At 37.5% G+C, this 21,046-nt stretch overlaps 1 protein-coding gene across 5 annotated transcripts in view; it reads left to right on the top strand.

Moving 5' to 3' along the window:
- Positions 1-21,046, top strand: part of BBX (BBX high mobility group box domain containing) — a 268,119-nt gene that overhangs the window by 143,940 nt on the left and 103,133 nt on the right. For all 5 annotated transcript variants that reach the window (XM_036745759.1, XM_036745760.1, XM_036745757.1 and 2 more), the window contains exon 5: positions 5,775-5,842. In XM_036745759.1, coding sequence (XP_036601654.1) covers positions 5,775-5,842 — 68 coding nt within the window. The remainder of the gene's footprint in view (positions 1-5,774; positions 5,843-21,046) is intronic.

Genomic DNA, 21,046 nt, shown 5'->3' with positions numbered 1-21,046 from the left:
GTGACAGAAATAAATTTTTGTATACATCTGATTTTTCTAAGACCTAGAGGTCAAGAATGTGTCCATCTATATTGTTAGTCTGAAATAGAAGTGATTATGAAGTATTCCAAGAAATTTGTGTGTGTTTTTTTCTGTCTGTCTTCCCCTTCTCTTCTGGGGAAAGAGCTTTAAAATCCAAAGTGAAACCATTAGAAATAGGAGCTTTCCTTCTGAGTCATGGAATATAAAAGCTTTTATTAGCTTACATAGGGAGAAGCTTTTACTTACTCTGAAACTTGTCCAATACAAACTTTGCTTGTCCTGGGTGCTACCATATTACAGTCTTTAGATGAAAAGTAATATATGAGGTAAACCAGAGGGTCCAATGAAATATGATGGGTATTGGTCAGAGAGGAGATTATGTTGCATTATATATATATATTTCTTTTTCATAGTGTACTTAATTTTCCTTCAGAATCAGAATATTAATTCACTGCTCCAAACTTTCTTTTCTCTTCAAGCCTTCCACATCATTCCTTCTCTTCACCCTCTTTGCTGAGGACTCTGCCTCATACTTCACCAAAAAGTTACCCATTTGGCTAGAGCTCTCTCTTACCCCCTTCTTCCGCTCTTGAGTCGCTGTGATATCTCCCATTACTTCTTCCTTCACGTCGGTATCTGACCATGAGGTCCCTTTTCTTCTTGCTAAGGGCCCTCTTGATTACCTTCTCCTAGATATAGATCCATCTTCTCTAGAAGATTAACCCCAACATCATCCCCCACTCTTTATTGTTCAGGCTTTCCCCTGTCTTTCGGCTCCTTCATTCATTCTTAGAAATAAACTCAGGTCTCCCCTAGTGTTAAAAAATCTTTGCTAGGTTTTACCACATTCATCAACTATTTTCCTGTATCTCCTTGCCTCTTCAGCCAAATTGATTGAAAAAGCCCTTTACATCTGCTGCTTCCATTTCCTCTCTGCTTTTACTCCTTTATAAACTCTCTGCAATCTGGCTGCTGACCTCATTAAACTTAACTGCTGAACTAAACAACCGAGAGTGCTCTCTCTAAAGTTGCCAATGGTCTCTTTTGCCTCCTTGTAACAAATATGCATAGTCAATGAAAAAAGAAAAATTCACACATTTGCCATGTCCAGAAAATCAAAGTCTCAGTTCTTTACCTTATAAGTCCATCACCACTCTGTGTCAGGAATGCTTCATTGTCAATCATTGTCATCATTCATCAGCAGCAGCAGGTAGGTGGCACAGTGGATAGAATATTCATCCTGGAGTCCAGAAGATCTGAGTTCAAATGTGGCCTCAGACACTAATTAGCCGTATGATCCTGGGTGAGTCATTCAGCTTTTGTTTGCCCCCGTTTTCTCATCTGTGAATATGGGGATAATAATAGCCCCTGACATCCCAGGGTTGTTGTGAGGGTCAGTTCAAATAATAATTATAAAGTGCTTATTAGCACAACGTCTGGCACATACTAAGCACTATATAAATGTTAGCTGTTATTATCATCATTATTATTCTTCCTCTGGACTTGTGATTGAACCAATGATCTATTTTTGTTTGTTTTTTGGCAGGGCAATTGGGGTTAAGGGACTTGCCCAAGGTCACACAGCTAGTACATGCGTCAAGTGTCTGAGGTCGGATTTGAACTCAGGTCCTCCTGATTTCAGGGCCGGTGCCCTACTCACTCCGCCACCTAGCTGCCCCATTTTTAATTTTAATTAATCTTTTAATCCATAAATCTAATAACTTCTTTCTGATCCTTGTTCTCTGTGATTTCTCTGCAGTATTTGACGTCACTGACCACCTTCTCCTCCTGAATATTCTCTCTTCCTTGGATTTTTATGACCACTTCCTCTTGGTTCTCTTCCTGTTTTTTTGTTCCTTACACATCACAACTTGTCTCCTATCTCTGTTCCTTCTGATGTTCCTCCTCCCAACCTCTAATCCCCCTGACCCCCTCATGATAGTGTCATCTCCTCTAAGGATACCTTCTTTCTATTTACTTTATTAATTTGTACACGTTCCCCCCCCCCCCCCTTAAAATGTAAGTTTCTTAAGGCAGGCACTGCTTGTGCATTTTCTTTTGTGTCCCCAGCCCAAAATGCCTAGAACGTACTAAATGCTTTAAAAAAAAACTTGTTAATTGATTTATTCATTCAGCAAGTATTTATTAAGCAATTATGTAACAGGCACTAAATACACCTGCTATAAGGGAAACCTAGGAAGAAATTAGACATTTCCAGTAAACAACACATTGTGTTGATGGATCACATTCCTAACAACTGCCATGGCATTTGATTATTGAATATATGACAAATCCTACAAGTTCTATTAAATTAATTCTAACATTGTGATACCATTTTGGACGAAGTAAAGCTACATAGAGGTGATTTAATGTGTGTATCATACATACATACATACGTATGTGTGTGTGTATATATGTGTGTGTATATATATATATATATATACATATACATACGTATATATATATATATATATATATATATATATATATATATACATATACATACGTATATATATATATATATATATAGGGGCAGTGAGCCCCTAAAATGATACTTTCTGTATATAACTTAGACATGCTTTTCTTATTTTATTTGGTCGTTTGTCCACCGGGGCAGTAACCTGGTAGAATAAGTTGGTGAGGTTTCAGCTCAAGGCAGCGTGGTCAAAAAGCCATGGTCCTCAATTAATGCTCTACCAAACTCTCTAAGTTTTCTGAAAAATAGGGTATTTTTGAATGTTATTAGGAAATCTGAGGCATATGGATTATTGCCTGACTCAGTTATCCCTTTAATCAGCTTCTTTAATTCCTCATCATCAGTTGTCAGTGTGTTCCATTGTCGGCTTATTCATTTAGCACCAATTCTAACTCTAGCTCTGGCTAAATAATTATTTTTGACAGTTTAGTTATTATATATGTATTCACTGGCGCTCTTTGGGAAGATGGCAGTAATGCTAGCTTACCTTCATATAGCTCTTGTAAGATTTGCAAATTTGTGTGCAGTTATCTCATTTGATCCTAACCCTGTAAAGTGGGTTTTTTGGGTATCATCATTCCCATTAAGGAAACTGAGGTTCATAGAGATTAAATGAGATCGTGTTAACTAGTAAACGTCCCAAGCAGGATTCAAACTCGGGTCGTTCTTGATGCCAAATCTACTATTCTATCCACTATGCTACACTGCTGCAATTTAAGGAAATAGAAAGTATAAAATCACCGATTTCTTCAATTTGTATGCGCTTTTCCCCATCTTCTCTTCTGGTTGTTTAATATGGCATTGCTTTCATTCAATATGAATGGTAAGAATCTTTCATTTCCCGAACGTAGTTCAATGGTGAAGTAAGATTTAGCAGAACTCTTCCCTTATTTTCCTGTTAATTTTTTCCTCCTTATGGTGGGCATAATTCTTGTCATAGAGCCATAATCCAAGTCTGGGATACAGTGTGTGACTAGCTTAATTTTCAGCAAAAATGAAAATGGAGTAATTTGTCTTTAAGAAAGAATACATGCAGAGGTGCCCCTGGAGGGTGTACCAGGGCACAGGGAAGGCAAAGCTAAGGCTTTTCTTAAACAGAGCGTATATTGTGCGTCTCGTGCCCACGGCGTTCGGCATATGGTATCCTGCTATTATGCGTAGTCCGGAAGCAGTAAAATGGACCATCTCCAAAATAGGGGAAATCACACATGTTATAGGATGAGCTCTCTCAGGAAATTGGAGTGTGATATTCATGTGGTTTTATCTCCTGGTTCTTCCAAATAATTTTGGAAGACTATAAGTTATTTTAATGAATAATTCTAATTTATTAGCTAATATTTTAGCATAATCCCAGCATCTTTATGAAATGTCTTGTTAAGAAACAAAGAGGATACAAAGTTAAATAAATTAACATGCAAGCATATTCCAGTGTTATTTTATAATTTGAACCAACAAATCTTTGTCTTTATTAGGAAGTAAACAGTCAATCCCCTTAATCTCTGGAGCAACAGCTGTACAAGTAGCACTCTTTAGTTGCCTGAAAGCACGAAATTAAATTTTCACTTTCTACACTGTGACTTTTTTCCTCCCTGATATTTTCATTTAGAAACAGGAGATTTAAGTATTTGCTGAAACTGCTACTGTAACACTTAAAGTCTTCACTTAACATTTCATTAAGGAGGGATTTTTTTTGGTCAAAGAAAAAAATGAACAACTTTGTTTTGTTAAATCAATCAAATGCCCCATGTTTGTGTGTGCACATCTGTGGCTGCCTTCCACTGTTGGTTTATTTCTTAACCACCTAATCATTCTGTGGTTTGCCTTGCCCTTTAAACAATCCCTTATGCTTTTTTTTTCCTGTTTCTTTCTAGTAGTACTGGTCCAGTATTATTTTTTTTCCTTTGCCTACAAAATGGCTGCTATTCAAATTGCTTCATAACATCTCTGGCAAATAATAGCAAAGGACTTGATTAAGGTGACAGCTTTGGTAAAATTGTGCGTGTGTTGTGCCTGGTCTCACTTACTCACGTTTGTCTGAAAATTTCTCATAGGGAAGTTTAATTACCTTAAGATACTTAGAGATTATATGTTATCTCAGGTTACTTTATATTGTCTTTCCTATGTTTTCATGATAATCTTTTTGGTTTCTACATTTTGGTGAGTCTTTGCTAGTCACCTTTGACTTGCTTTACGATTCCAGGTCCATGTGCATCTTCTCACAAGATGAAGTATCTTGTAATAGTGTAAAGACGTTTTGAGAATATTCAGCTAATTTTTCCCCCATATAGTGTTCATTCTATTCAGATGTAACTCAGGGGTCTTGGGGTTTCATCACGCTTATTACCTTTGCCATATTTAACTTTCTGGTTCTGGCAAATGATGTGCAGAATTTTTTTTTTTAAAATTCTCCTAGAATAAAAGATGGATTTTAAACCTAAAACATAGTTTTAGCAAGGACCCAAAAGCCTCATAGATTTAGATATATTTGGGTTTTCTTTTTAAATAAATTTTGAGCAAAGTCCAGTAGATTAATGGGGCCTTTTTTAAAAAGTCTTCTCTGTTCAGAGTTCTTTCAGTCTAGTTGGCTCCTTGTCACCATCCCTAATTTCACTTGGCACAATTAACAGTTCTCTGTCTCTCAGGCTGCTTGGAAGATGGACAGGGACAGGTATGCTTTTGTTTCAAAGAATTTCTTCAGTGAAGAGTTCACTCATCTAAACTTGCAAGCGGAAAGGGAAGAGGAAAAGTTTTCTCATTTAGCTGCCTTTATTGTCAATCCATTCATTCAGCAGACATGTACTGAGTGCTTACTGTTTGCCCGGCACTGAAGGCTGAAAGACAGACATACAGCCTCAGACCTCAGAGAGCTTACAGTCTGATAGAACAACTTTAGTATTGCACAAATAAATATAACATAGACTGTGATAACTGCATAAGACGATCTAAAATGCCATGAGAGTTCAAGGAAAGGAAGAGATCATTTTACCAATACCATAACCAGCTTTGATATTGAGGAAGGATGAGACCATTGTTTTAAATACCTACTTAATTTCCCCACAAACAGCTTTGAAAGTCTTTGTCCTAAAATGGGATATGTGGTTTTACTGGACTTCGCTTTACATCATATTCATCATGTTTTAAATGTTTTGGAGAATACCATTTTGGCCAAAAAGTAGTATTATATACATGTCAATCAGTGAAGTTTCTGTAAAAGGTCTGTTCCTAAAATATTTTATTTTTCTTAATGAGTTTAACATATTAATTGTTTTCTTAATAGATCCTACTCAAATGGGAGGCCTGAGCATGCTGCTTTTGGCCGGGGAACATGCTCTGACTGCACAAGAGGTAAGAAATTTTCATCTCCCTCTCTACTCCTGTGGCTTGGAAGGGTGAAGACTAAGTCTCTTTGAGAAAATTGATGCATTCATGCTGGGTATTACTCATAGGCACTGTGGGGCCCTGTAATTCCACTTTCTCTCAAGCTAATGAACAGACTTTATATATAATTATTCTTATTAAAATGTTGGCATTAACAGTTTTTCAGTAAGAAAAAATATATTACGTGGCAGAAATAATTCTAGTAGGCTACACGTACAATTGAATTAGGCACCTGTAAATTTTTAGGCTCCTCCTGACAAGGTATTAAACATAATGTACAGGTAATTGGCACTTACTGTTGCATTTTGTGTAATGAACTGCAGGTGCACAAAGTCCTAGGATTCATTTAATACTGCTGAAAAGATTGTACCTTTGCATTACTCCTAGTTCAGAGTTCTTAGAATGCAGAAGATGGGGAGGGGGAAATTTTAAGAGAAGGGGTTTATGTGTTATTCTGTTGCTCAATTTATTCTAAAAACCCTGATGAAAATACTAGAAACAAGGAGCTTAAGGATTTATTGATTTATTCCTTGAAAAAAAAAAAAAGAAAATGTTTTGTGGTCTTGAAGTTTTCATCATCCCTTTGTTTTTTGCATTTACTTTGAGGATATGATACAATACTGGACTAGTCCTTCTAACCAACCTTTTCTTCGCTTTCATTTTGGGAGGTAGGTAGTGATGCTTAGATCTGGGAGATTTTTCTGTCTCCCAGAGCTTGCTTAGCAAAGACTTAGCTTCTTCAACAGGAAATCATAGTAGCTGATTCACATAGAATTCTTTTAACTTGAATTATCATATTTATCAGGTTACGTAAGTCTTAAGCAAGATAAATCCAAGTTTAGTTCAATTGAACGTGTAGAGGCAGCAAGGTGGTATACACTGGATAAAGTGCCAGACCTAGAGTCAGGAAGAACCGATTTCAAATCTGGCTTCAGACACTTACTAGCTGTGTGACCCTGGGCAAGTCTCTCAACCCTGTTCACCTCAGTTTCCTCAACTGTAAAATGAGCTGGAGAAGGAAATGGCAAACCACTCCAGCATCTTTGCCGAGAAAACCCCAAATGGGGGTCACAGAATCAGAGATGACTGACCAACAAGAGAAGCAACGCCTTCATCTTACAGATGAGGAAACTCAGGTCTAGAAATAGACTCTAAGGTCACACAGATCAGTAAATGGCAGAGCTGGCTTGAACCCAGGTCTTCTGACTCTAAGCCCCGTGCTTGTTTCCACTAGACCATATACGTCCCATTGACACCTGTCAGAGATAGTCAGGCCATTGTCGAAAGTACTCAACATCAGTGGGGTCAAATTCAAGTGAAGATGAGGGTCACCGAACCATACATAAGGATCCTTGTGGACCTCATATTGACTTAGAAAATGACATATTGACATTGTCTATGTTCTATGTTGAAAATATATTTTGTTAAATATTTCCCATTTGTATTTTAATTTATTTCAAGCGCACTCTAGAGTGTTGTGTGCTCAGATTTGGCACCTCTGAGATGATATTAAATCAGTATTGCTGGGAAGTCCCACATGAAAAATTTTGGACAAAGGTATTGCCAAATATGTTTATTATTAGACAAGCCACCTGACAAGTTCACTTTTACAATCATTGCGTTACACTGCCTTGTGCAGGGTTTTATAAAAATACACAGAAAACATCCCCAGCTGTTTAGGGAATGATAAAGTAACAATAGTTATCAATGAACATATGATAAATACAGAATATGAGTCCATGTCTACACCCACAGAGTGTGTAACTACATGATAAAGTGTAATGATAAGGTAGAGGAGAGACGGCATGTTGTACTTGGATTCAGGAAGACTGGTTTAGGTACCACCTCTGGTACTCTCTGAACTTGTTTCCTCATCTCTGACAGAGGGGTAATGATATCGATAAGTATTTACCTTACCGAGTTGATAAAGGGACCCAAATGGGATAATTCATGGGGAGTGTAAGGTTTAAAATGTAATATAAACGTTAGTAATTATCTTTGTTTAGGATCATAAATATAAAGCTGGGAGTTCCAATAAAGGGCAATCTAGTTCAGTTCCCAGGTTTTACAAGAGATGGAAACTTAAGCTTAGAGAGAATTAAATGATTTTCCAGATGGCATGAAGGTAATAAGTGTCAGAGGTAGGACTTGAAATCAGGTCCTCTAACTACAAAGCCCGTGATCTTTCCACTATGCCACAAACATTCCAGGAACCAGGAGCAGTTGCCATCAGCTCAGTTGAGGAGAGCCAGTTGAATATGAGATTTTTTTAAAAATTATTTTTAACATTTAAAAAAAACCAAAAACCTTGAGTTCCAAATTCTTTCCCTCTGGCAAGCCCCTCCCCCACACATTGAGAAAATAAGCCATATGGTATCACATATAAGTATGAAATCACGTAAAACATTTCCATATTAGCCATGTTTTGAAAGAAAGAAAGGGATGGATAAGATAGGTAAAGGAAAAAAATATACTTCACTCTGCTCTGAGTTCATCACTTTGGCCTCTGGAGGTAGATAGCATTGAATGAGATTTAAAAAAAATGTACAGATCCAATGCCCACCTTGGTCCTGGGTTTTTGAAGTTCCTACTAATGTTTTTGTGTGGCCTAATAAATGACAAGGAAAATCTTAACTTTTCCCTTTCCCCTCCCCCTCCTTGCACATTGGGTACATTCTCCCACCAATTCCACACCATTGCTGGGAAAGGGGACACACGTGGCCAAGGTAAATTATGCTTGTAGGGCTGCGGTCAGCTTGAACCCCTCTCCGTCTCCATTGCTGCCATGTGCATTCCTCAAAGGTTCCCTCTCCACCTCCTAGTCATTTGCTGGTCCGGTAGTAGTATCATGCAATTCTCGAATACTGTGCTGGCAGCCTGGCCTGGCCTGGCTTAGCTTCCATTCACTCTACTTTGCTCCCACCTGCCGGCCACTTACAGTAATGTCCCCTAATAGCATCTGCCGGTCTCCTCAGTTTAGTACCTGTCGTGCTCTCTGCTGCCATCTGCTGGTCATCTGCTGTATTTCAACTGCTTCGTAGCCTCCCCAAGAAGGGTCATAGCGTCTCTTTTTGTGTTAACACCCAGAGCTGGACCGTGTCAACCAGCACAAGCTAACAGAAGTGCTCAAACTCACATTAAGTATGTCTTTTGAATTGCTTTTTTTTTTTTTTTTGCCTCATTCATTTCAGTAGTGTGTGGGAGTTCCTTTCAATTCCCATCATGCTCCTGAGTCCATGCAAATCACCTTGGAAGCTTTGTTTATTCAACAAAATTGCTGATCTGCTTACATCACTGCAATACATAGTACCGTACGGTAGTCATCAAAGACCTTATATTAACACTGGATTTCAAACATTATTCCTGGAGCAGACCTCCTTTATCAATAGAGACATCCCAGAGAGATTGCCACTATAGTAAACAGGGGTAAGAAATGCCACCTGACTATTATCCTATTAAATGATACTTCGTGGGGTAGAATGGCTGCTAAAAAGCAAATTAGTAAAAGTCCATATAAAAAAATTATAAAGACTGCTTGATTTCCTAGATCTAGTCAAAAACTTTAATGGGCTTTAGAGAAGTATGTTACTGATAGCCATGAGATATCTTTCAAAGATAACTTTCAAAATCCTTGGTTTTGATTTCATTTCACTCCTTTTTCTTTGCGCCTACCATAGTAGAAGTGTGGCTTTCTTAGTTGAATTTAGTATTGTCGGGTTTCTGTCATTCTTTGTTGTTGTTGAGCGGTTTCAGTCTTTTCTGACTCCTCATGACCCCATTTGGAGTTTTCTTGGCAAAGATACCGGCGTGCCATTTCCTTCTCCAGCTCATTTTACAGATGAGGAAACTGAGTTTAAAAGGGTTAAGTGACTTGCCCAGGGTCACACAACCAGTAAGTGTCTGACGCTAAATTCGAACTCAGGAAAATGAGTCTTCCTGACGCTGGGGCTGGCACTCTATCCATTGTGCCATCTAGCTGCCCTAGTTTAAGACTCAGAGAGCCAAAATAACCAAATCGAGCCAATAGGATAGGATAGTAATTATCTAATACATGTGCAATTCTGCCTTAGTGGCTAGAACACTAAACTGGACTAAGGAGATCAGATTCCTTTCCTTCATTCAGCAGATTGAACACAACTTGCCAGGGATTTCATTATTATTCCCTTTTCCCCCCACTCATGAGATGGAGCTAGTAATAATAGTACCTGTCTACCACCTAACTCCCAGGGCTATTGCATAGATTAATTAGATAAAGTCTGTGAAGCATTTTTAACTCTGGAGAAAGGCATTCTTGTAAGCACGCGGCATTATTATTGTCATCATAAGTTATTCTGGGTATTTTGGAACTGTACCTAGGAGCTTAAATTGTATCAGTCTGTGCTCCCATAGGTGGTAGGATCCTTTACCTGCAGCTGCAGGAACTAACAAAAAAAAAAGGACTCGTTCATAGATCTGGAGCTTGAAGGGAGCTCGGGACCCCAAATATACCCTTGTCCTTTGAAAATAGCCAATAAATTATTTTTATAGCTTACTATCATGGCCACCAAATGCCCAGTAATTACTAAGGGAGAAGCTAAAAAAATTAATGCCAACAGGAAATCATAAGTGCAGAATAAAACTTTGGCAGGTTAGATGAGTTAGTACGGTTATTAGTGGTCTGAAAATTAATGTTGTATTAAAGCTGAAAACCAAGGAACAACTTAGTTCCCTTAGTGTCATGTTTTGTGTAGTTATACATGCATATTAACCAGTCTTTAATGTGATTTCTCTGGTTTCAAAATGTCTTCCTTGGCCATGTACCTATAAAGGAAAAATAAGAAAGTCCATTTTGAGGCCCTTCCTAGTTAAAACATAAAAATTTTAAGCACCTGTGTGTTTTTTAATAGTATCGCAATATGAGCTCTTTCTCAACCTTTTTTTGGGGAACCTGGGAGGATGGAGAAAGTAGGTTAGATTCATCATTCCAAGTAAAGGACTCCTGGTGAGAAAACTCCCTCTACCAATTCAGGTCTATGACTTAGAATTCTGTAAAGTTGCCTGGGGACACTAAGTTTTCCAATTTTACCAGTTCTCTATCTAGAATCCCACATTACCTCTGTTCCTACTCAAGAAAAAATACCTTCTTCATGAGCCCTCTCTGACAATGCTAGATGGTATTACTATGTATGGTAAGATTGGTAGGGGCTATAGTATGGACCTAATTAATGGTCAATCTCTGTTGCCCAATGCCCATTGTTCAGTTTATCTGATAAGCCAGTGCTCTACGAATGAAGTGAAAGAATGACCCAATGAGTGAAAAAAAAGGTAGAAGAAAGGAAATAGGTATTTATTAATCAGCTCCTCTGTGTGGGGCACTGTTCCAAGCACTTTAAAATACAATCTCATTTGATCATTACAACTACCTTAGTAGGTAGGTGCTTTTATTATCTACATATTAACTACATTACCACATTTTTCTTTTTTTTTAAATTTAATTTTTAATTTATGGAATAAAACAAGCAGTTTCCATAACATAGTACAATAAGAAAGATGATTGCACAGGAAAACTGCAAATCTGCTATGCACAACTTGCTATTCATTTCAAAAATACAACAAAATTATCATATAAATTTCATTTTTTTTAACTTCCCTCCCTGCCCCACCTCCTGCTCTAGAGGGTACTGAGGCAGACAGAGGTTAAATGACTTACCCAGGGTCACACAGCAAGCTAGTAAGTATCTGAAGCTGGCTTTGACCTCAGGTCTTCCTGACTCCGGAGCTCTATTTACTGTACCACCTAGTTGCCTTTAGACACTACACAACTATTGGTACTAATGAAATATGGCAAGTCAATTTACATTAATGATACCACACATTTATATAGCATTTTAAAACCTTTATACTGTCCTTTTCTTGCAGTCACCTGTGATGTACGAATCTTTCCCTAAAATACTTGATCATAACATATATTTATTTTGTATTCTTCACAGTGCCCAGCATGGTCCTAGCTACTTAGGAGGCACTAAAGAAAGACCAGTATTTCCTACTTTTTGGTGTGGTGTTACTGGAAAATATGTTCGAAAAAGAGAATTACAGAAATAAAACTTATTTCTTCTGTGTTGTCTAGCATGTATCTGTCTTTTTTGCTAGTAGATAGGGGTGATGCATTGTTGAGTAGGTTTTCATGACCTCATCCAGCCATTATCAAATGAAATAATATTTGTAAAATGCTTAGTATAGGGCCTGGAACATAGTAGGTGATTCATAAATGCTCATTCCCTTCCCCTTCCCACAAAACTGACCAATTAGAGTCCCAGCTGAGAAATAAATGGATCAGTGGTTTGCAAAGGGAAATATAGGTGATATTTGAGGACTGTTGGATGAACAGATCATTAAATTTTGGAGGGTGAAAAGTAGGATTTGTCAGCATTTATGAATGAGTAAATGAATGGTAGTAGGCTCATTTTTAAACATTCTTTAAATTTTAAAAGTGTAGGTTTAGAAAAACGGGTGGATGTTTTCTCATTCATCATTCTAGTTTCTAAAATCTGTGACGGCACTGGAGAAAACTTGATTTTCACATACATTAGACCTTTTAATATAGTTTTATATCAAGCTTGACTCTTCCATTCTGAGGCAAAGGTTCATTTCAACTAAAAAAAAACAACAAAAAAAAAACAGGTTCTCATTTTTTCTTACTAATCATAAAGCTTTGTGGAGAACCACTTTATTTACATCCTGCTATGGCATAATCACCAATCTTGACAAAGAGTGGGTACAGATGACCTTTCTTCTCCCTTAGCAATTATTAAGCTCTGCTATGAGATGGAAATTCTCTGTCTCTATACAACCAGTCAGGAATTGCAAATCCTGCCACGGAATGGTTGGCAATCCGTGTTTGCTTACACCCGTCAGCAGAAGCTCAGATTCGGGAGTCTCAGAGAGCCCCTTTCAAAATCTCATGTGATAAGCCGGTCATGCTATGGTTGAGACCCTACCTTGTATCGTGCAGTGCAGTTGGGCATGAATGTCTCTTTTTATTATGAAGGTGTGGTAGTAGTAGATTCTTGACTACTGTTGGCATGCAAGGTAGACCTCAAGATAGCTGTAGAAAGGGGGAGGGTGAAGGATCAGAGATGAACAAGGCACTTGCCATTGTGGATACACTATAGTACTTTGTTGACTAGATAAAGATGGACCAAATGGTCTTTATGCCAAATTTAGTTTAATTCTTTTGACCAGTACCCTTTAACAGCAGGGCTGGAATCAAATAGTGATCATGGGTTACCTAATCTAACTAAAAAATTTTCTTTTTTCCCCCCCTGACTTCCATTCATATTGATATGTACAAATGTCCCAGGATATGTACTCACCTACCTGTATGGCCTTTGTTTAAATCATTTTCCTTTTTTTTTTATCTTGGTTTTCTTTTCTGTAAAATGTAAAGGGTTGGGATTAGGTAATTCTCAAGATACTTTAAAGTATATATGTATGTCTATCTCCCTTCCCACCCAACTACCTTTTTCTAATGAGCTTCATTGGGATTTTCCCCCTTTTAAATGTATTATTTTATCTTCCTTTGACAATATCCTATGAGAAAGGTACAGTAGTATTGTTAAGGAAACAGGCATAGAGAGATTTAAGTGATTTTTGTCTTAGAGCAGTTTTTAATATGGGGTCAGTGAAAGTTTTTTAAAAAATATTTTAGTAGCTGCAATTCAATATATTTTTTCCTTTGTAATGTTATGAGAAGGAGATGCATAGGTTTCACCAAACTGCCAAAGGTGTCCATGATAGGAAAAAAAAAAAAAAAGCTAAAACTCTCCGGTCCAAGGTCATGCTGCTAGCTTACAGCAGAATTGTCAGTAGTTTCATGTCCCATAACTCTCAGCAGTGTCCTTGGTGGAGGACCACACTAAATAAAACAGTAGGAGCCAGAAATGGTAGCACACACCTATAATCCCTGTTAGTTTGAGATTGATGAATTTCTTGAGCCCAAGAGTTCTGAGCTGGAGATAAAGCTGATCAGGTATCCTCAGTAAAACTGAGGGTTTACCGTCACTGGTGAACCCCGAGGAGGAAGGGTCCAGCAGACTGCCTAAGGTGGAGTGAACTAGACCAGGTTGGAAATAGAACAGGTCAGCCTTCTGTGTAATCAACAAGACAGGGAGAACCGGTCAGTCTGAGTCTTTCTGTCCCTACCTCTGTCTCTCTCTCTGTGACTCTGTGTCTTTGTCTCCATCTGTCTCTGTTTGTCTCCCTTTGTATGTGTGTACATACACACACACACACACACACACACACACACACACACACACATATTTAACAATGGGAAACTTGACATAAAATAATTTAATAAAATCTTGGCCTCCAGCACATCTGTTGTGTTTAGTAAAGTAAGGGCACATTGCCAACTGTAGGATTTCCTATTTTTATTTTTAAAAATAGGAACTCTCAGCTGCATTGGGGTATGAGGCTTAGGTTCCCCAGGGTAGACAAATACTGTTCTCATTTGTAGCAAGAGCACAACTGTCAGATAGCCAAGTGAAAAACTCTAACAGGCTGGTCTCATTTGAATTTAATTTAGATTTAATTAATGTGGCTTCAGCATTAGTCATTCAAAAAAATTTTTTTTGGAAGGTTTAACACGGATATAAAATGCTTCCCTCTAATTCACCTGTGTTAATTCTTAAATCTGTTTCGAAAGCTTCATTTAGCATCCATTGACTGAATGTAAATTAAATACTCACTAGGGCCCTCTAATATAAAATGATACCTGGCAAAAGCTGTGAATGGTGGAAGGAAAGGGAAGGTCTGGGTTAAACTAGAGGAGAAACAAATCATGTCCATATTCATAGTGACTCTGCTGTTCCTTGTCCCAGTGTTTTGGGCTACCCTTTCATCCCATCACTTGGAGAGGTCTGTGCTACCTTTGTATTTCACAGAATGATGATGCCAATGTGTGACAGAAGAAATGGAGATAATTGTGGGCTTTTTAATTGCTTAGAAACAGATCTCTAGGAGCTGTATATTGACTTAGAAAGCCTCAAATTAACATCATGGTGTATTGTTTTTTAAATTTATTCAAATTATCCTTAAACTATATTTTTATTAAATTATCAAATTAATTTATTATTAAATTATATTTAAATGATAAGCATTTCACAATTATATTTTAATCTGGTTCTTTCCTCACTAGCAAGTTTTGCTGGCTGCTCTCTTTTTGAGGGGAGGCAATTGGGGTTAAGTGACTTGCCCAAGGTCACACAGCTAAGAAGTGTGTCAAGTGTCAGAGGTCGGATTTAAACTCAGGTCCTCCTGACTCCAGGGCCGGTGCTCTACCCACTGCGCCACCCAGCTGCCCCCGTCTGCTCTCTTGACATTGCCAACTGAGTTCTGAACTTCTGAACTAGATGATCACTTAGGACCCATCCAATTTAGTCCAAATTCTGTGGTTCTTTGAATTGGATTTTAGTAATTTCCCACAGATTCATGCCATTCACAGAAGTTGTATAGCAGAACAATAGATGTCATCTCCTACATGGTGCCTTTCTTGGTTCTACATGGGCCCTCAGCTCACTCTCCATCCCTACCTCACCTTACCTTCCTCATTAGCACCCTCTTCTCTTGGAATCATTTTGTATATACTCTGTCAAAAGAGCATTGGCGTTACTCAGATGACCCAGGTTCACATCCTGCCTCTGAGGTTTACATGTGTGACCTTGAGCAGGTCACTTAACATGTTTAGGCCTCTGTTTCCTTATCTGTAGAATGAAGAGGTTCTATTAGATGACCTCTTTACAGTTCAAAATGTATTAGTCTGTGATCCTGTGCGTTATCAAAGTGAATTTGCAGTCGGAGGACTTTGGTTCAAATCCCAGACTTATGTTGAATCCCAGACTTGCCAATTGCTGCCTCTGTGGTCTTGGGCAAGTCACTTAACTGGGCCTCAGTTTCTTCACCTTTAAAATAAGGAGGTTGAATTAAATGGTCCATTTTGACTCTGTCTATTATCTATTATCCCATGATTGGAAACTACTTGAGAGCTGAGACTCTTTTTTTTCCCTCAGTATCTCTGGTTCCAACCCTTGACAAGTCACTTAATCCTGTTTGCCTCATCTGTACAATGAGTTGGTGAAGGAAATGGCAAACCACTCCAGGATCTTTGCTAAGAAATTCCCAAGTGGGGGCTAGACGTGACCGAAATGACTAAAATAACTGAAATGACTGAACAACAACAACAAATTCCTGGTTCCTAGTGCAGTATCTGACACGTTGCTTGAATTTTAATATAAAGTACCTAATATTAGTTAATTTGATTTTGGTTTTGTTTGAATCACCTTATTCTACCTGTGTTTTTAATGTTTTAAATTGCCTGTTTTAAGGAGATGACTTTGTTGCCATTCCTCATTTTCGGAGTCTGTTTTCCTAGTTTATCAGGAATTACAAGTAAGAATGGGCAAGTGAAAAGAGTTTGAATCCTAACTTTATTCAAAGAAATAATTCTTTTAAAAATCCCTTTAGTCTTTTGTGGTATCTTTCTCAGGCATATAGCACCACCTAGTGGCTCTATTGAGTTACTACTTCAAAGACTTCCCAGAAAATCGAGCTTTTTTCCTCATTTTTTCTTGACATTCATTTATTTGGTACTTTTTCTTTCACTCTGTTGAGGAGCAGTTGTCTTTTTTGGAAATCCCTTTCTTTTTTATAGTGAAAAAATAGGCCTCTAAGATCAGAATATTGAACTCCAGACTATATTTTTTGTAATCTGGCAGGGGGAACGGGGGAGAGGAGTATAGCTTTCTTGTAAAAGTTACTTTTGAGTAGAAATGTAAAGAAAATAAATGATTAGAATACTTTAAATATATTACATTGCAGCAGTGACAAGTGTGATAAAGTGTTTTTGTTTTAATAGCTTTGTAGAAAAAGTAAATCTTGTGTAGTCACAGGAAGGTCAGTGGATTAAGATTCTGCCAAACCTCAGTTGGTACAGCATCTTTCAAAGATGAAGGTCCTTTATGGAAAATACCCTTGTCCCATAGCTTTCTCTAGCTTGGCATGTTAAATCCAGGAGGTCTTGTATAATGTAATTTGAAACAGTCAAAAAAAAGCATCCCAGATGAAATTATGATACTGTAATGATGGTCTTTGAATGGTTAGTCATCTTCAAAAATTAAATACAGATAGATTTATTGTTGTTTTTGGTGTGTGTGTGTGTGTGTGTGTGTGTGTGTGTGTGTGTGACAGGAACATGTGTAAACTTTATCATTGGGGAAGGAACTAATCTACCCAAGTGACTTTTCTAGGTGACTGAATGTTTTATTCCTTTAAGTACCCAATTAAAAACAATTATCCATTTTGAAGGAAATCTTTCCAAAATGTATTGGATTTTACCTATCTACTTCAACAAATGATGATGAATACAATCTAACCTTTTCTTGATGAATCAGAGTAATCCTTCAGCATATCAAATATAATTCTGTAATACTGTAATTCCCCCTGTCCTGTCTTGCTGAATCACGTCAGTCTGTTTGTCATGCAGTAAAAGACCTTAGACTAGATACTTAGGTGTTTTGAATCTTCTGCTTGGGGTATTTCCCAATACTTTTTCCTCTTTCTTTGTTAACTTCCATTCTTATTGCTTTCTGTATAACTACCTGTAATTGTTCCCTGATCTGCTTTTCTAATTTGCTGGATCTCCTTTTCTCAGAACAGGAAACATGATAACAAGGTTTAGAATCTCAGAATTAGAAAATTATAGGCATACCTCAGAGATATTACAGTTTGGGTTCTAGACCACTGCAATAAAGTAAATAGCACAATAAACTTTTATATGTAAAAGTTATGTTTATACTATACTGCAGTCTATTAAACGTACAATAGTACTATGTCTTAAAAAAAAACAAACCAATGTACGTACCTTAATTTAAGATACTCTATTGCTTTAAAAAAAGTGCTAGCCATTATCTGAGCTCTAGTAAGTTGTAATCTTTTTGCTGGTGAAGGGTCTTGCCTCAGTATTGATGGCTGCTGACTGGCCAGGTGGTGGTTCTTAAAGTTTGGGGTGACTATGGCAACTTCTTAAAATAAGACAGCAGTCAAGTTTTCTGCATCAATTGGCTCTTCCTTTCATGGAGGATTTCTCCTAGCGTGTTGTTTGATAGATAGCACTTTGTCCACACTAGAACATCTTTGAAAACTGGAGCCAGTGCTCTCAAACCCTGCCACTGCTTTATCAACTACGTTCATGTGGTATTCTTCAATATTCTTGTGTCTCAGGGAACAAGGAGGCCCAAGGATAGGGAGAGAGATGGAGAATGGCCAGTTGGTGGAGCAGTGAGAACACACACACTCTTATCTGTGAAGTTGGCTTCATATATATATATATATATATATATATATATATGGGTGTGGTTTGTGGAGCCCCAAAACGATTACAATAATAATATCAAAGATCGCTAATCACAGATCACCATAACAGAGATAATAATAAAAACAAAATATAATCATATGATACGTAATATTTAAATAGAATATATATATAATATGCCATGAAATGTAATAATAATGAAAATGTTTGAATAATGAAAAGTTTGAAATATTGCAAGAATTACCAAGATTACTAAATTGTGCAAGAATGACCAAAATGTGACACAGAGACATGTAGGGAGCCTGTGCTCTTGGAAAAATGGCGCTAGTAGATTTGCTCAACACAGGGTCACCATAGACTTTTAGTTTGTAAAAAACAAACAAACAAAAAAAAACGTGGTATCTATGAAGCATGATGAAACAAGGTATGCCTGTACAGAACTGTAAGGGATTGTAGAGATTATTTAGTTCAAATGCATCGTTTACAGATGAGGAAACTGAGGCTCAGAGAAACTTGCCCAGAGTCCTAGCTAGAACCCAAGTCTCTTAGCTTCTTATTCACGTGCAAAGTGCTCCCCTCACTATACCGAAGTAGAATTAGGTTTACAATATAAATATTTGGGTTCTCAGTGAAAGCCAGAAGGTTTTTGTGAAGAGTTAAGTGTGGTATATTTTGATTTCCCTGAGGACTTTTTTCCTTTATTTCCTGACTGTTTCAGAAATTGAGGTGTTGCTCCAGGCCCTAGTGCCTCATTCACTGTCTCTGACTTGCTTGTTCTTCAGTCTGTTTCTCTCTGTCTCCAATGATTACTTAATTAGTTTAATTCACATAATCTGTCTTACCATTAGAATAGCTTGTATATTTAAGAAAAAAAAATTAAAGAATCCCAGAGATTCAGAGGTGTGGTATTAATTTAGATATTTCTCACAGTTAGGTATAAGGTTTTCATAACATCCTTATGCCATTTTAAAATGATAAAACATCAAACTTTGATTATAGATATGAGCAAAATAATCCACAAATGCCATTTAAAATAAATTGAATGTTTTCATTTTATATAAATTTTGGTTCTGACTCATAAGGATGGTTATCTTTTGCTTCTATGAAAGCCGTTTTCTGTTTGATGAAAGAACTGAAATAAGAAAGTGAATTATGTATAATCGTGTAATATGATCGCCTTTTTTGTTGCTGTTCAGTCATTTTCAGGCATGTCTGATTCTTCATGGCCCCATTGGGGATTTTCTCGGCAAAGATACTGGAGTGGTTTGCCATTTCCTTCCTCAGCTCATTTTACGGATGAGAAAACAGAGGCATACAGGCTTAAGGGACTTATCCAGGTTCACACAGCTAGTGAGTTTCTGAGGCCAGATTTGAACTTGGGTGATGAGTCTTCCTTCCTATAGGCCCTCTATCTATTACATTCTTTCTTTCCACTGTAATATCTAGCTGCCCATAATGGTCCCAAACTTTAATTAATATACTTTAAAATGCTGTTTTAATTCTGTTTCTGTCACTCCTTCAGTTTGAGTTATTAAAGCTTAAAATTCTGCAAAGATTTTTATGAAGAACCTACTATTTGTCATTTGGCCTCAAACTTGTTTATGGATTAAGAGAGTGTGTGTGTGTGTGTGTGTAAAGGCATTTGGCAACCAAACATGTTTGACTTCTTTCCAGGACTAGGAAGCGTTGATTTTTATTTCTAAACTACTTTGAATAGGAGTCAGTTCTGCCCAAGAGTACCTTCAGAAGAAGGAATTCCCTGTCCTTTGCCAACTACCAGTTTCAGGATATGTGTGGTTCCTTGTTTAACTAAGCATCTTTGTTTAAAGGCCAGCAGGCTCTCACTTTGGTGCTGATTAGCCTCAAATACTTTGGAAGCAGCTGAGCATGTTTTATGGAAACATTTGTTTGTTAGTTCCCTGGCAGTCAAGGGACAGTAGTAAGGAAGTCAAGCCTAGGCCAGCTAAACTACAAGTAGAAAATTAATTAAAGCTCCAGAGACTAATCAATGGAACTGATCACTGGAAACAGGTGGTCAGTGCTGTTTTTAAATTAATGGGTGGCTATTACATTTTCAAATACTGGCTACCTCTTGGCAGCCTGGCTCCATGTGATGATAGAATTTTGTCCTTAAAACATCCCCTGAATAAATTTAATCAGAAATAGTGGATGAGGTTTTTTTTGGGGGGGGGCTGGGAGGAGGTAGGTAGATAGGTGTAAGAATGATGGGGGAAGCTAGACCAGGTGAATGCATCAGCGTAGTGTAGTTGATATGGATTTAGGAGCGCTAACCAGAACTAGTAGTTGCTAGTCTTAACTCCAGACATTGCAATTGATAACATTGCATCATTACCAATAATTTTAAAAGATCCGTGTTTGGATTTTGTGTATATCATAACACCGTTTGCATCTTATAATTTCATTAATTGTTGTGGCTCAAAAAAAAATTGCCTCTTAGTCAACCTACTGGCAAATGATAGCCAAGTTTAACTGGGCTGGTTGTCTGAAGACAGAGTATCTGTTGCCAAGGCCATATTTGGTACCTTTGCAGATTGGGCGGGACCTGCCAGAACTTGCATTCTGTTAATGTAGTCTTTAAGATCTCCAGGTCTCCTCTTTGTCATAATGAGGCATCAAGAGTAGGGAAACAGTGGAGGAGAATGATCATGGTGCAGCTTAAAAAATAAAAACCGAAAAAAATAAAAAAAGGTCATCTTCCTATGACTGACATTAATACTAATGAAGATAAAAGAAGAAGGAATTTAAAGACTTTGATGAATCAAAGTGTTTGCTGAAATCTATAAACAGTATCAAAGAAGGTC

This window comes from Trichosurus vulpecula, chromosome 2, assembly GCF_011100635.1.
Source record: "Trichosurus vulpecula isolate mTriVul1 chromosome 2, mTriVul1.pri, whole genome shotgun sequence".
Lineage (NCBI taxonomy): Eukaryota > Metazoa > Chordata > Mammalia > Diprotodontia > Phalangeridae > Trichosurus > Trichosurus vulpecula.
The sequence above is the reverse complement of the archived record's forward strand: the minus strand, read 5'-3'. Positions and strand labels throughout refer to the sequence as shown.